This window comes from Coturnix japonica, chromosome 2 (assembly GCF_001577835.2).
Source record: "Coturnix japonica isolate 7356 chromosome 2, Coturnix japonica 2.1, whole genome shotgun sequence".
Lineage (NCBI taxonomy): Eukaryota > Metazoa > Chordata > Aves > Galliformes > Phasianidae > Coturnix > Coturnix japonica.
In genome coordinates, this window is record NC_029517.1 from 28,530,013 (window position 1) to 28,545,798 (window position 15,786).

At 43.2% G+C, this 15,786-nt stretch overlaps 2 protein-coding genes across 2 annotated transcripts in view; one reads left to right on the top strand and one right to left on the bottom strand.

Annotated features, from left to right (window-relative positions):
• The first annotated feature begins 381 nt into the window (after positions 1-381).
• MALSU1 (mitochondrial assembly of ribosomal large subunit 1) lies at positions 382-4,181 on the top strand. Its single transcript, XM_015853828.2, has 4 exons — positions 382-554; positions 1,382-1,566; positions 2,582-2,663; positions 3,419-4,181. The coding sequence occupies exons 1-4, from the start codon at positions 419-421 to the stop codon at positions 3,574-3,576; spliced, it is 561 nt and encodes a 186-aa protein (XP_015709314.1). The 5' UTR covers positions 382-418; the 3' UTR covers positions 3,577-4,181.
• Positions 4,182-6,593: 2,412 nt separating this feature from the next.
• Positions 6,594-15,786, bottom strand: part of IGF2BP3 (insulin like growth factor 2 mRNA binding protein 3) — a 98,279-nt gene continuing 89,086 nt past the window's right edge. Inside the window, exons 12-15 of the mRNA XM_015853829.2 lie at positions 13,899-13,973; positions 10,694-10,825; positions 10,261-10,374; positions 6,594-9,414 (exon numbers count right to left, since the gene is read on the bottom strand). Of these exons, the coding sequence (XP_015709315.1) occupies positions 9,313-9,414; positions 10,261-10,374; positions 10,694-10,825; positions 13,899-13,973 (423 nt within the window). The 3' untranslated portion in view covers positions 6,594-9,312. The remainder of the gene's footprint in view (positions 9,415-10,260; positions 10,375-10,693; positions 10,826-13,898; positions 13,974-15,786) is intronic.

Here is a 15,786-nt window from a genome sequence, read left to right on the forward strand (position 1 = left end):
TTCTCGGAAAGGGCAGTCAGGCATTGGAATGCACTGCCCAGGGAGTCACCGACCATGGGAGTGTTCAAGAAACGCTTGGATGTTGTGTTGAGGAATATGATTTAGCTGGGAAGTATTGGCAATGGTTGGACTAGATGATCTTCTAGGTCTTTTCCAACCTTGATAATTCTTTGTAAAAACACACCTGGTGTAGTTTTGCTGTGCATTTATGCCCGCAGGACGCTCAGCCCAGCTCCCCTCACAGCGGGGCGGATCCATCCCGCCGCCATTACACCACAGCCTCCACACACAGCCGCGCACGCTCCGCCTCGCTCCCGGTGTGAGCGCAGACCGACAGCAGGATAAGCCAATAGTGCGAAGGGTGCCGGACAATCTCTGTACGGCAGCCGGGCCGGGGGCGGGCCGTAGGACGGTCGGCATGTGGCGGGCGCTGCTGGGGGGTTGCCGCGTTGTGCGGGCTCGCTCCGCGCTGCCCGTGGTCGGGGCGGCGGCCGTGAGGGGTACGGGAGGCGGCGGGATGGCGGCCACGGCGGCGGAGTGGCGGCAGGAGACAGGTAGGAGACAGGCAGGGCCCGCGGAAGGGCGAGCGGGCGCTGCTGCCGCTTATGGGCCGTTCTCGCGGCCACCTCCGTGTTGTGGGAGACGAGAGCCGGGTGGTGCCCACGTCCCTCAGCTCAGAGGCCTTCGGTTATGGGCGTGGAGCCGGCTTTGTAACTCCATCCGTGCCAATACTTGCGTGTAGATACTGTTGTTCTGTTTGGTTGTGTCTTTATATTGGTAAATACACAGCGTGGCTGTGTTGTTGCTTGGTGTGTGCTACCACAGCGCGGTGCTGGCAGGCTGCAATAGGAAGGTGGCTGGTGTCTGCCTTGTTAGGGCAAGTTAGAGATGAACTGACTCGGTGGTGAGAGCAGAAGGTAACGACACCTGGGCTCCAAACTCATTCACTTAGAGGCATTTAAAAGCGGTCCCTCGAGCTTTAAATACGGTGTGATAACAAACCTGCAGCTCCCCGAAAGGAGGTTGAGGTGAGATGAGAGTCGGTGGAGTCTCCTTCTCTGGAGATATTCAAGACCTGCCTGGACGCCTACCTGTGTGATGTGGTGTAGGGAGCCTGCTTTGGCAGGGGGGTTGGACTCGATGATCTCTAGAGGTCCCTTCCAACCCCTACGATTCTGTGATTCTGTATTGGTACTCAACTTGGATGCTCTTAAAATGTACCTTTTTAAAATCAGCAGTTCATGTTGGATTGCTGGTACCAAACCAAATTCACTCTGAGTGGCTTTAATTGAGTTCGTTGCTATTTTGCATCTTTGATAACTTGGTAGTGGCTGACTTTTGTTAGAAAGAAGTTATCATTTACTACTGTGATTTTTTTCAGTTCCAGACACACCTCTTCCAAAGTTCAACATTGACTTTGTTGTAAAGCTGCTGAGGCAAGAGAACGCGAAGGACATCTGTGTCATCCGAGTCCCCCCAGAAATCAAATACTGTCATTACTTTATAGTTGTCAGCGGATCTTCAACACGGCATCTCCATGCAATGGCACATTACATGCTGAAAATGGTAAGACAGCCCCAATGTACTCTTTCAGTTAGTGGGAGTGGTTTCAGCGTGCTTCATAGCTATTCACGCTCCCTCAAAATAGCCTAATCCGACTGTTCTCAAACCATAGTCCATCAAATCTTCATGTTTTCAGATACACTGTAAGACCAGAAGAAAGTCTGCGTACTGTGAGGCGAAGAATCCTCTCCTGGTCTTACTAAGGCAAACTGCTGTTAAGCACTGACTGTGCTGTGTGTGCAGAAGGGAAGGAGAAGCAGCAGCCATCCCTCTTGCGCAGTTTGTCTTTGGCAGAGTGTGCTTTTCAGTGCAGGAGCAGAGGTCAGACTAAGAATGCAGGTAGAGCTTAGTGATGAAGGCCCAAATCTGGGAGGGCAAATCTTTGAGGCCAAAATAGAGTTGTCCTGACTGTTAAAAGCACGTTGTGAAGACTGCAGTTTGCCCCCATCTTGTTCACTCTACTCCTAACCTGCAGCTTGCTTTTTCCCATACATATTCTCTCACTTCCTGACCCTGTATTTCTCCTATAGCTCTTCATTTATTTGTCTTCTAGTCCTGTTGGTTTCAGCTCTGAAACTTGGAGGGAGAAGGGGGAGATGGTTTTATTTTTCAGTACTCAGAGTGGCAGAGCATACCTGGCATTGGAAGCTTTGTAGGCAAAAAGGAAGCTTAAGCCTAAGGTGCTAAGCATAGCAGGTGCTGGGGCAGCTGGCTGGCTTTACTACTACCATACTTGCAGTGTTATCTGTTCTTTGCAAGTTGGGACCATTGTCCAGCAGGTAGCTTCAGACTGGAGCCCCTCCAGCCCATGTCTGCAAAAGCTGATGTGTTGCACAGGAAACTCCCTGCCTTGCCCCTGTAGCTTCTGCTGTCCTGCTTTGAGCTGCCCTCTCCTCACTGTCACAGTAGTTCATAAAACAACTCTACACAGTCTGACAAAGTCAAGTTTAGCTGCCAACTCTGAGCACATAGAAATGAACGTGAAGCATTTTATTTTCTGCTGTTGCTTCTCTCTCAGTACAAGCATCAGAAAGAAGAAAGCGATCCTCACACTCGGATTGAAGGGAAAGAGACAGATGACTGGCTGTGCATTGATTTTGGTAAGTACTTGAGTGTGACCCACATGGCGTTCTGCACAAGCTCTTTAAGGAAGAAAACACCACAGTGAGCCCTGATTGCCATGAAGAGTTGTCAGTACTCGTGTTTTACAATTCCAGTTGTTGATGTAAAAGTGTGAGGCTGTGTCAGAGTTTGAGCTCAGCTGTTTCATGTTAAAAAATATGAACAAAGCTAAGAAGCGTGGGGAACACTTAAGAAAACTAATTGGTTGTAGCTGATGTTGATAATAAAGGGAAGCTGAAAGTTCAGCTGTAGCTTTGGGGCAGGAGTTCATTTAAGTAAAAGTTCTGACTTACGATTTCTTGGGGACAGAAGGAAGACAACAACTTTGATCTGGACTTCTGTGATACTGTTTTAAATGAGAACGTTGTCCTCCTTCTGCTGGCTGTATTCTTGCATTCTGCATAAGGAATGAGCAGTTCCTCGCTGTTCAAGAGCTGGAATCACTGACTGAAGAAGAGACCTCCCTCCCCCATCAGCTGACCTGTTATATCTAGAGGAAGGGGGAAGGAGCACTCAGGATCTTTGTGAAGCTGGAACTGTGGTAGTGCTTTACAGCTCACTGACAAAAAGGGCTACTCTGTTTCACTAGATCACTAAAACAAGCATTCTTACCCCACCCTATCCTGGTAAAACCTGTATTCGAGCGTTTTCAAACTTAACCTGATTCATTGCCCTGAACTATGCTGCAGAGGACTCTCACTGCTTATTTATTGTGCTTTTTTCTTCTGTGCAGGAAGCATAGTGGTACACTTCATGCTGCCAGAAACACGAGAGACTTACGAACTGGAGAAGCTGTGGACTCTAGGTCCTTATGATGACCAGTTAGCACAGATGACTCCACAGTCGCTGCCAGAAGACTTCATACTGGGACTGACTTCCGAACAGCAGTGATCAGCTTGTGACAAGAACTTAATGTCACTGCTGAAGTGCCTGACTAGAAAGAGACACGAGTGTGCCACAGGAGGCACAACAATATAACCATCGCCACAGGCCATCAGCATAAACCAGCGTATCAAACAAGCTACCAGATTGTCATAAAAGGACAGTATCATTGGGGTCCTTCCTGGAAGAAGGAGGCTCAATGGAGTTTGCAGTGGGAAGAGTAGGAAGAGACACCTATTTAAGCTACTTACCCCAAAGCTCAGGCATGGGCTCTGCAGTGACTTTTTCAGTCTATGAAAGGCCTGCCTGTGGTGATAGTGCACACTGAAGCACCTTTCCTGCAAAATGGCTTGAGTGCTATAAGATGAAGCTACATTAAGTAGTAAAGCTTAAATGAGGCTTCTTGTTTGAAGTCGGTTGCTTTTGGTTGAGGCGAAGCAAATTGTGTGCTGGATTGAAGGAAGAGAGAAAACACAATGGTGTTGCTGAGCACATTAAAGCCAAGAGTAGCAGTGACAAATGTGTCTTGAATTAACAGAATAGTAAGTCAGTTCTTCAACCAAGGCCAACCTGTTTTCAATGATAATAATAAAAACACAACTGAGGAACTTCAACTCCTTGCCTTCCTATTAAAACATTCAGCTCATTGTAAGTGCACAATAAGCCTCTCTCAGAAGTTTTCCTCTCACTTGGTTCCTGACACTGAGGCAGCACCGGGGCAGTGTAAACCTTCAGAACCTTCTGGGGTGGGTGAAGATGATAGTCTTAGAGGATGCCCTTTATTACTCAGCATAACTTGCTGTTGGCCAAATAGTTCAGCGCTTTCAGATGTCATTGCACACTATTCTTGGTCAGCAGCTGCTAAAATTCAGTTAGTAGAGCTTTGGGATGGTAACAACTCTTGTTTTCTCATTATGGAACAAGGCCTTCATTGCTAGATTAGGATCTCTTCTTTCTGGAGAAGCTTGCTTTGCATCTGGGTAAGTAGATGCTGAGGTTAAGCATATTTTCATCCATAGCCTACTTCAAGCCCAGGCAGCATCTCCTCCCTATACAATAGCTGCTGTTTGCAGTGCCTTTCCTCTGCTGAAGATGCGTACAGCTGGCTGCGTAGAGGCAGGCTCAGCACACGTTACCCTGTTACATGCACTCACCATACTTTAACACTGAGTAATGAAGGAGCAGTAATGAGAGCTTAGAAAAGAACAGTAAGGGATAGGAGACAGCTGTCATGTGAAGTCTAGGACTCTTACCATTGGAAATGAATGAGGGTAAGAAAAGTATGAGACAAAAACTAAGATGCATGAGAAGAAATGGAAAAAACCAATTTGCCGTCAAGGTACATTGTGACAAGAAGTTGGCTGAAAAGTCCACTGATTGCTATTAATCAGAAATTCCAGCTCAGGAAGAACACTTCTTCACCTCACGTTTAACACACAGTCATAATCTGTACCACCCTGTGTGACTCGTTGAGTCCTCAGAATTAACACAGTCTGGCTGGTCACTGCTGTGCAGCACTAAGGCCCTTTGAGAAGAACACGTGGGGACGTTTCAGCTCCGTGGATGTTGTGAGACCCTTGTGTAAAATGAAAATGCCCCATGTAGTTTGTCCAGTGAGACAGATGTACCATTCAGTCCTCCAAAGGGGTGTGTGCAGGCTTGGCTCTGTGTGGGGTCCCATGACAACAGGATGGACAACAACATGAAACTGTGGTCACCGCATCACAAAATTCCCTGCGCTGCATTTGAGCAACTTAGTTATCAGGCAGTGTCTACATCCATGAATTGAACTAACAGCTGTTACAGCCCAGCTTACCCAGCTTGAGTGCTTTACTCCATTGACTTCTCACGTTCATTATAGAACCCCATGCTCACGTGCCACGTTGCAATTCTGCTTGTCCTGCACAGCATACATGCTTCATTTGATGGAAACTAACATGAGAGCGCATGCCTTTGAAACTGCAGCTGAAGAATAAAAGCTTCAGAAGGTTAGAAGCAAATAAAAGCATCATGATGAAGCAAATGATTAAAAAGTCAGAGGTTTAACGATGACCGATGCACCAGCATTACAGAGGGAGGCTTAATTTATGTTGCTCAAAGGGCAGGGATGCCAGGTCTGAGAAGTGAGCTCACAGGAAGGGTGAGCTCAAGTTCCCCATAAAATGCAGTACCATACACAGTGTTTCTTCAGTTCTCTTTGCTGGTTGGTCTCAGTAAATGAGCTGAGAAGGCATGTGGGAAGATGCAAGAGTTTGGAAAAGAAGCCTAGTTTTCCACTCCACTTTAAAAGGTAAGAGTTGTTGGGGAATGAGGAAGAGTGTTGAACAACACCTCCCTCACACCTTGGAGCATTCACAATGAAATATTCCAAATAGCATTAAAAGGGATCTAAATCAAGAGGAGGAATCACCTTGCTGGGGATCTAACTGGGGACACCACCTTGCTGGCAATGTGTGCATCTGGGACAGAGGAGGTGGAACAAAGTGAGATACATGGTGCCGTATTTTCTCTCTAATGAGCGATTCAGGCTTCTGGGCCGTGCTGCTCATGGTCCTGCTGCATCACACACAGTGTCAAAGTAAAGACTGGGTAAAAATCAGCTGGAAAAAAAAAATATTTATACCACAATTCAGATCTCACTTGAAACTTGTTAAAAGCTCCCTTTGGGTTTGCATTGGGTCACAGCTATTGTGCGCATGTTCCTTCCAGAGCAAACCAGAGTAAGTTATCTGCATGAGACCAGCTGTGAACCAAAGGTTGTACTACAAACCATAGTGGTGCTGTATGGAAGGGAAAAGGCGGAGCAGAAGTCACAGAAGTCACCTACTTGTACTGGAAAGTGTGAACATCATAACTCGGCTGCTGGGTGCCCTCGCAGTTATGGAATGCCTGCGGGTGACTGCTCTAACTTACTCAGTTATTACTACAGACAGAAAAACAACTTGATGGAAGCGCAGTAAATACTTAGAACAGTCAGTCGTTATGCCTCATTAGTTTAAAAAAACAACACACAACTGTATCCGATGATAGGAGTTAAACTCTTTATTCCATTCAGAGGCATCTGGCAAGTGGAGCTGCATTGGGGGGCACATTACAGATGAAAAATGATCCATACTTTGTGGATTTTGAAATCATTTACAGTATTTACTTTCTAGCTATTCCCAAATACTCCAAATTACCAAGTCTCAATTGAAAATAAAACATGATTTCTCATACTAAGTCTAGAAATTTAAGAGAGATGACAGTAATTAAATCAGTAGATGTAAATGCAGCGCCTATTTGTAAATCATCCTTATGGAAAATAATGAAGTCAAATCCTTCTCAAACGTTAAGAAAGAAACATCAGACTGACTTAAGCCTCGACAAAAATTAAAATGCTATGACTTCTCATACTTCAGTAACTTTAAATTCATCGTAAGAAAAAAGAATTATCCTAAAGGCTAGAATGAAGGTCACTGTCAAAAAAAAGGTAAAGAAACTCATTTTTCTTTGCTAAAACTACAACATAAGTTTGTGGTTTTTAAACCGATTAGTAAAGAAGAGATGCAGGAAAAAAACACTTCAGACCATTTTCAAAATTATCTAATCTGTACAACAATGATCTTTGGGAAAATTATCTAGTCTATGTAGTAATGCCTCTATTTCAACATGAACCTAGGAGGTAGATAACAAAATGATGAAACAAATGGTTTTGCTCGTTGTGCCCCTCAAATCAGTGCAGCATGGTGATTCTGATCATCTCATGCACAAAAAACATCACAAAAAAAGGTTCAGAGGTAATAGCATGGCTCTGTCGACCACACGCATACAGGCGCGCACGCGCACACACACACACACAGCAGTCTTTATGCACCATGTGTTGCCACATTTTTTTTCTTTTTCTTAAACTGAGGTAGACTGAAGTTTATTGTAGAACCTTGAACGTGTCACTATTACCACAATCAGCATTCAAATTACATTCTGAAATGAAAAAAAATTTGGTAACTTTCCTGTTATCCCTGCCTTTTGACGTTTGTTTTGTTGTTTTTTGTTTTTTCCTCTAATGGTTGGTTGCAGAACGTGCATAAATCCTGCTGCATCTATTATAAGCCAGGCTAGAGAGGTTGTTGGTTTGTTTTGTTTTTTTTTTTCTTGTAATAAGTTTTCAAAACCTTCAAAGTGGCTTAGTGTGGCCCATAACAGCGGCTGGATATGTAAACTTAGCCTTCGTTATCTTTCAACGTGGTCAAACACTGTTTGACCTTCCCCCATCGTGGTAACTGAAAGCAGTATGATACGATCCGCAGATGGCAGAGACCCTCGCGGCCTCCAATAGGCCCTAGCGGATCAAGCGTTCTATTAAACTGAAGATGAAGCTTGCTCTTTGAACAAAATGGCAAAGTCCAAATGGGCTGCAAATGGTTAAATGTAGCATCATTAGGTAGTGATGGTCAAAGGCACAAAGGGTTCATGCATTCAATCAAGTAGCACAACAACAACAAAAAAAAATCCAGCCTCTTGCAGCCTTCTAATTGTTTTTTTTTCCCCCAACCCCAGCCTCTTGCCATCACTTCCTTGTCCTGTTCCCAAAAAAGTACCGTCACAAACTTTTTCATCCCATCTTAAAAGAAAACTAAACGGCATTGCTGCTCTCAGGATGTTGGCATCATCCGCTACCTTTTGAACATTCACTGCATTTATTTTGTTTTTTTTTTATTTTTTTTAATTTTTTTTTTAAACAAATGATGGTGTTGAAGCCCTCAGAAAACCTGAGGCCGTGGTTTGTTTTTTTTTTTTCACCCACCTTACTCCCATCAGCCAGCAGCTAGAAGTGCTCTGCTATATTTTTCCCCGCTCAGCCTGTCGTACTCCTGGCTGGTGGCTGATCCAATTTTAATTCTTTTTTAAAAAAATAAAATGCTCAAGAACTATTAGCTTTATAAAGTATACAAAATACCAAAAAAAAAAAAAAAAAAAAAAAAGAAAAAAAGAAAAAAAGAAGAAAAAGAAAAAAAGAAAAAAGAAAAAAAGAAAAAAAAAGCGAAAAAGGAACAATTTCTCATTGAGGTACTAAATGCCTGAGGTAGTTTAGTAAAATGCATATTTATCTTTTGATGCCCTGGCCAACACCATTCAACACTTCCCTTAGGTTATTCATGGCAGTGTTATGTAACAAAAAAAATGCAACCAAATTCTTTTTTTAAAAAAATGCCACTTGTTTCGACATCGGGGCTAACACTGAAACTCTTGGCGACACCCCTGCTCTAACCCCAGCCCACCCACCACCCCACCCTCCCAATGTGTTTCTTCTTTTACAGCTGGACCTATAAGAGCAATGCCTTTTCTTTTTGTTTTTTTTTTCCTTTTTTCTTTTTTTTTTTTGTTTTGTTTTTTTTGTTGTTTTTTTTTGTTTGTTTGTTTTTAAACCAGTGAACTCAGAAGAGAAAGCTTCATTAAACCAAGTTCTAAAATTGCTGGGGAATAATAAGAACAATAAAAAAGACTAACGAGTTTATGTTAAATTGTGAGAATAGAACAAAAGGGAAGTGAAGGGGTCCTTATTTTAAAGCTGGGTTTCAAAAGTTTGAGAGAGCCTAAAGAATACATTCTCAGAGACAGCGTTCAGCGGTTGCCTGGTCCTCGAACAGGTGATTGGCTTGGTGGATCTTCTGCATATAACTTCAACGGGTGCTCACCACCCGTCTCTCTGTTGCACAGTCTGTCTTTGGTCTGGCATCTGTCTCTGATGGGCCATTTCCTAAACCTTTATTTCCGTCTCGGCTGAGGCTGTCCACTTTGCAATGTTTTTTGCTGTTGCTGCTGCCTTCTTACCTGAGCCAGTATTTCCTGAATTTTTCTCTGAGCAAGCTGAAGGAAATAAAGAAGAGACAACCCATGATGATGGCACGCAGCGACCACAGTTTGGAACAGACCCCAAGAGGTAGGACTAACCAAGTTCCTAGAACTGAGGACTCATTACAATTACTCATTATATGATCTTTTTTTAGTTAATGCTGCACAGTTTTTAAGCGTGTTTACTTTTTCCATCTACCCACATGGTCAGGTTTTCCATGTGTAATACAGAAAGCACAGGAAGATGACTACTAGCAAGACTAAGTTCCAGGCTAACTTCATTTCATTCCCCCTGGAGGTACTTTCTATAAGAACAACTGCTTCACTAGATAGCGGACTCTATTTTTGAATGTGAGCGATCTCAGGAGGTTACATCTCACATTCACATAACTCTCCCACCTCTCATTTCTGAGCTATGAATCACCAGCAGCAATGTAACAAAGGAATCAATGAGAAAAGGGAAGGAGTCTTGTGATCCCTTTCTAGATGACTTTAAATTAACAGACTGGGAGACGTGGACAAATTGCATTCCTTGCAAGTTATCATGAGAAAGCTTACATCCCTCTTTCACTGGCATTCCAATTCCAATTCAATTACAACTTGGGTTTTCTTTTGCTTTGAAAGTTGTAGTGGCCCTGTGCCTAAACACTGCAATGGAGGCTTGCAAGAAGATTGTTTTACATATGTCTGAATGCAACATTGCTATAAATCTCTCTTACTACAGCGAGACAATTAGACAAGCCTGGCAAGCAGTGCTTCCTGTAAGCTGAATGTCTTCTGTCCCTTCACTGTACACGTAGATGGAAAAGACAGCCCATGGAAACATCAAGGCAGTATAGAACTTCACTGCAGTCCCCATACCTGGCATGCATAGAAGTGACCAGTTATTTTCACAACCACCTGGTCATTTTCATCAGGTGTCTGGTCACGAGGGACTACAACTTCTGCACTTGTCAAGTTTTGAAGCTCATTTACCTGTAAATAAAGAGCTGTTAGAAAATCTCAGACAAACAAATACTCCACAACACCCAAGCCTCAAAGACGCTGCTGACCTCAGAAACATCCCCTGTCCAAAAAAAGAAACCCACAGAATAACATGTTTTAAAAAGTCTGTGAGGTTGGTTTGTCTTGAGGAAATAGAAAGTTTAACAAGTCTGGTTAAGAAAACAGCATCAGCTTCAATGAAACTTCAAAGGATTAGCTATTAATCAGTTAGCTAAGTGTTTAAACCTTATAACATACACTGAATTACAAAACACAACAAAATAACGTTGGTTGTGTATCGGCTACTTACTGTTTTGCCTCCTTTACCAATAACTCTACCAGCGGCATAGGATGGCACTTTTATATGAGCCTCAAGTTTCACTTCTTCTTTAGGTCCAAAGAAATTTTCTTCTTTAAGTTTTCCATAGATTCTCCCTTGAGCCTACAAAAATGTCTCCAGTTAAAGAACATGCTTATTGAGATGGAGTTAACTTCAACAAGCTCCTCTGAAAGGAGAATTTTCAATACCCAACTTCAGCAAAGCATTTTCCCAATCAGTGCAATATCTCCTTTCCTAAAGTCTTTGTACCAAACTAGAGAGCGCTGCTGTCTAACTTTAAAAACTATGCGACAGACCAGTTAATCAAGGAACAGTTCAACATATTATTATTCTACATACTGGTAGAAACATTGCTTTTAAAAGAAGCTATTGCACCTCCATAGTGAGTAGAGAAGTAGAGAAAATCACCTGGATGAAGTTGGTTGTTTTTTAAATTGCACCCAGAAGCACAGAAAGCCATTAATTGGCTGAGAAATTTGTTCTTTTAAGTCTTAAAGTCACAGGACAAAGACTTCACTTACAATACACAGCTTAGTTTTTACACCCAATTACAACATATTGTTTTTAAAAAAATAAATAATTCGGAGCTTGCTCAATTTCCTGAAGTAGAAAATTGGATCTGTCTGGATCTAAATGGTACCACGGGAACAGCATCTCTTCAGTTAACACACAGTTGCCTTTTGTGGGGCATATGCAAGCGCCAGGCAGCAAGAGGAAAGTCCATTGAGACTAAGCTGCTGAATCTTACTGATGTTTAAAGATGTTTCTTCATCCCCTGCCATGTGTCAGTGAATTCTTGAGAAGGAGTAACTAGATTTTCTCCTCTGCCTATCCTAGGGTCATCAGAAGATGAATTCTATTGAGAGACTGAAGAGAGATGCTTTGGGAAGAAACCTCTGGCCACAAAGCCTTTCCAGTTCAAATCCTTTATCTCTGTAGTGCATTGCTTTGGCCTATGTGGGACATCCCGTCACAGAGGACACAAAGTCAGCATTCCAGTGGGGCAAGAGTCTATACGAAGAAAGCCATTAAAACACCACACACTCAGCAAGAGATCTCATTCTGGCACCATCTGACAACCTGAGAAGCAGGGATTCCTGCTGCAGGAAAACTTCAAGCAAGTTGGTCAGGAGCAGCTAAGGTCCTGCTCCAAGTCTTGAGCTGGAGATTGTGAAATGATTTCCAAATCTGTCACATGACAAACAGTGGCACGGCCCGTTTTATTTCAACAGTTTTTCAAATGGAAAACACCTTGACAACCTGCACAGACTGCTGGATGGTGTCCCAGACTGGAGGCAACATGATCCTCTCTGAGGAGCGGCATCACAACTATGCCTAAACTCTGGGGTGCACTGCAGCACTGAGTGTGAACAGTGGCATGTCCTCACCCTTCTTCCAGCTCCCTTGCTAATAGATAGCCTTGCTAATTGCAACAACCTCAGGCTGCCACAGCTGAGGAAGAAAGGGTGCAGCCACTGCAGCTACCACTGACATGAATCACAGGGAGCAGAACACAATGTAATAGGGTAAGGATGCCAAACTCGTAGGGCTCTGTGCAGACAAGGCCTCTCCAAGAGCTGGTTACTCATCCAAGCAGCGACCATTCCCTCTTCAAACTGCTGCACATCCAGACTACATTCCTGTTGTGCAGCAAGCAAGAGTCTGTGCTCAGAGATTAAAAAGACACCTGCACAGAGAAAGGACAGAATTACTGAAGCTTGGGTTTGATTTGCCTTGCTTCAGGTTAAGAGTGATAATAAAGACCTGAGCTCTGCCCCTCCTTAGCAAGAGGATGCTGCTCAAAGACAGTAACAGGCTGTGGGGGCTGGAGCTGATGGAAGACCTGAGGGACTCTCCTGTCCTTCTCAAGGCCAGCATTCTCAGGAGCAATAACTAATAAATCAGTCCCTCATAGCAAACAGAAGCTTAAGTGCAGAGGAGTAACTGATCATTGGGGTTTTGGCCAATGCAGGGGGTTCTGGACATGGAAACTTTCCTCCTTGCATGGTCTCGGTTGGGGAGCAGAGCTGGCAGCAGAGCTCTGTGGGACTCCAGTTCTACCTGAGAAGGGAAGCTTGAGGACAAGCCTTTGCCTACATGAAAACCAGGATAAGGGGCACCCAATCTTCTGCTTGAGAGTAAATTCACCGATATCTAATGGAAAGAGAAGGTAGCCACAAATTCAACTGGCGCTGATCTCAGGTGAGAGTACCCTAGATGTGGTTTGTGAGTAAGCCCCTACAAGCACAGAAAACATTTAGAGGAGGCAAAGCTTCTAAATTGTGCTTTACATTTGGTAGCTTCTCAAATCCATACGGTAAGAACAAACTGAACCATAATCTCAAATGCACCCAGATCACTATTACCACTGTGAAATACCTGCCCTGATATTTCTCCAAAACTCCTGAAGGCATTAATGAAACTGATTCTAGATATGCAAAGACAAAAAAAACAACCGCCAAGAATAAGCAAGAGAACAATGCCAGGACACGATCTACCAAGTGGCTTCCCACCTGCTCAGGGCCTCACCTGTGATGAAACAGAGCTGCTGTACTGAGCCATCTGCACTCCTAACACAGTCACCTCCTTTCAGGGGTAACTAGACTCAGCGCTCAACATCCAAGGCAGAAGGCCACTCCATAACTCAATTTGAACACAAATGGGATAATCACACTGGAGTGTCTCCATGCCGTTATAGTGTAAATACAGTTAGAAGGCTCGTCCTTATCTGCAGAGCCATCCAAAAAGCATTTTCCAGTCAGCATGCTATTCAGAAACCTGAAAAGGCTCAGTGTCCCATCTTGTCAGCTTTGTTATTTCCATTAAATATGCTGCACTATTGCATGTATTAAGATGAGTTAGAAAGACTGAACTGCTGTGACCATTGCTAACAGAGAAATATAGATAAGTGACATGGTCATATTTTCATGTTAGACTTGATTTCATCTTACATGAAGTTCCTACCAACGTTCAGATAACCAGAACATTGCCTCTGATAGTACTGTATTACTCATATATCCACGTGACATAATTTTCAGTAAATGGGAAGCAAAAAAATCTATTATTTACTAGACTTCTGAGTGAAATGGTAGTTAGAACCAAGTGTCTTGTTTTCAGTATTGGCTCTTGCAGCCCAAAGGCCCCTTGCAGATTAACAAGTTTTTGTATGGTGTACCTTAAACTGAGCTTCTGGAGGTCCAGTGATGATAACCATCCTCAGCTTGGCATCTGGTCCTTCAGCAGGGGCAATCTGGAATGCATAAACATAGCTGTTGGTAGCTATCTTTTGAAGGCACCATTTAAAGCCACCTCCTCCCCATTTCAGTCTCACATTCTGCTCAAAAGTGAAAAATCATTCATTACTGCAGAAGCATTACACCTCAAGTCATGACAGCTTGTTCTCTTTAAAGTACTTTAATTACCTGAAACGGAATGTGGAGAAATTGGCTAAACCATGAGCAAGTTTACTTCTGAAAAATAAAGGTATGGCTATGCAGCTGCACGTGGCAAAATCCCACAAGCACTTCTCACGTGGCTACAAGGGATGCAAGATACACAGCCTTCAAAAGGAAAAGTATGGTAAAGAGGCTGAAATTCTTATCCTTGCCTACTCAAACAGCCTTTTTGACGAGTTTTGCCCACTAGCAAGAGTTTGCAATTGTCCCCCTTAGAGCAGACGATCTCTTCATTGTTGTAACTAATCAGGTCCAAAACATTCCTCTATACTGGACAAAGAATTCTGTCTCCAAGGGCTTTGTATCTGCAGACACGTGTGTGACCCTAATAAAAATTAATCTCCACCAGAGCTGAGACAGGCTCTGTAGGGTCTTCAGCAGTTCATGTCACCGCAGAAGTAGGATTTCTGTGGGTGCTGTTCTCAGACTCCAATGGTATTAAATAATTCAAAGTAGCCTCTGACATTCTGGATGAATCTTTTGTTTATCACAACTGACATTCCCATTGTTGCATCTAGTATTACATAGCTGCTGTTGAATGGGCAATATTTTAAACATTACAGGATTTCATCTTAGCTGTTGGCAGAGGGATGTTATTCATATTTAACAGCTGTAGTTTATTTCAGACAAATTACCAGCTACCATGCATCATTTTCGCTAAGGAATTTTGCTAACCAAAGTTTATATAATTATTCATATTGTACCCTAAGATGGAGAATACATTACATGCTAGTTATCTGGTTTGCGTATTTAGTTTGCATACTATTTCTGCATTCTGACTGGCTCTATCTAAAAGTACCCATTCACTTTAGAGAGGTACAGTTTCATTAGATCCACCAAGTTCAACATGATCACAAAGACCAGACGTGTGGATGTTAAATGCTTTCATACGCAACTATCTACAGTACAACTCAAAATAAGCCCAGTGCATCATGTGTAAAGGCTGACTTCCTCCATAAACCACGGTTACCAGTTTGGAAAGTTGATAGTTACTCTATCCAGCAGTCTTGTTAACTTTTAACTGAATTTCAGTTAATACAGATACGTTGGGTAGAGAGAGGTGCCAGCCTGCAGAAGCAGCCTGAGGCTACTGTTAGCCAGATGCATGAATAACACAAGGAAACTCCCTTTCCACTGAACTGCCTTCCAAGGACCAGCTAATGGGCTGGTTTGGACTGGTTCTGGGAAGTCCAGGCTATTTCACATTTCTCTCCACCCAGCAGTACCTTCCACATACCATTTAATCAATAGGTGGAAAACAGAGAGAGTAGGAAACATGTTGTGGTACATTGTATCGCCTGCAAGACAGATTTAATGAAAAATACCTTGCACTTCCTTCTATTCCATCAATCCACTGAAAATATGGCTATTAATCTGTACTAATGAAAACTGCCTAGATAGTACAAGAGGTATTTAATAGTGCCTTAATGTATAGAAACAGGCAGCACACCAGCTGGCTGCTTGGCATTCAGCAAATCACACACTGAGCCCCCCACGAGGGTTTCCCAGTTCCTGCACACCCAAGTGAACACCTTCCAGGAGAAGCCAAAATGTCAATCTGGCAGCACATGAAGTTACAAACTGCACATGGAACGCTACATAATTAAG

Excerpts from the sequence above, each read along its gene's own strand:
- MALSU1 (XM_015853828.2), top strand. The coding sequence starts at position 419 with ATGTGGCGGGCGCTGCTGGGGGGTTGCCGCGTTGTGCGGGCTCGCTCC. Across the intron at positions 1,567-2,581 it reads CACATTACATGCTGAAAATG|TACAAGCATCAGAAAGAAGA; the intron begins GTAAGACAGCCC and ends CTTCTCTCTCAG. Across the intron at positions 2,664-3,418 it reads CTGGCTGTGCATTGATTTTG|GAAGCATAGTGGTACACTTC; the intron begins GTAAGTACTTGA and ends TCTTCTGTGCAG.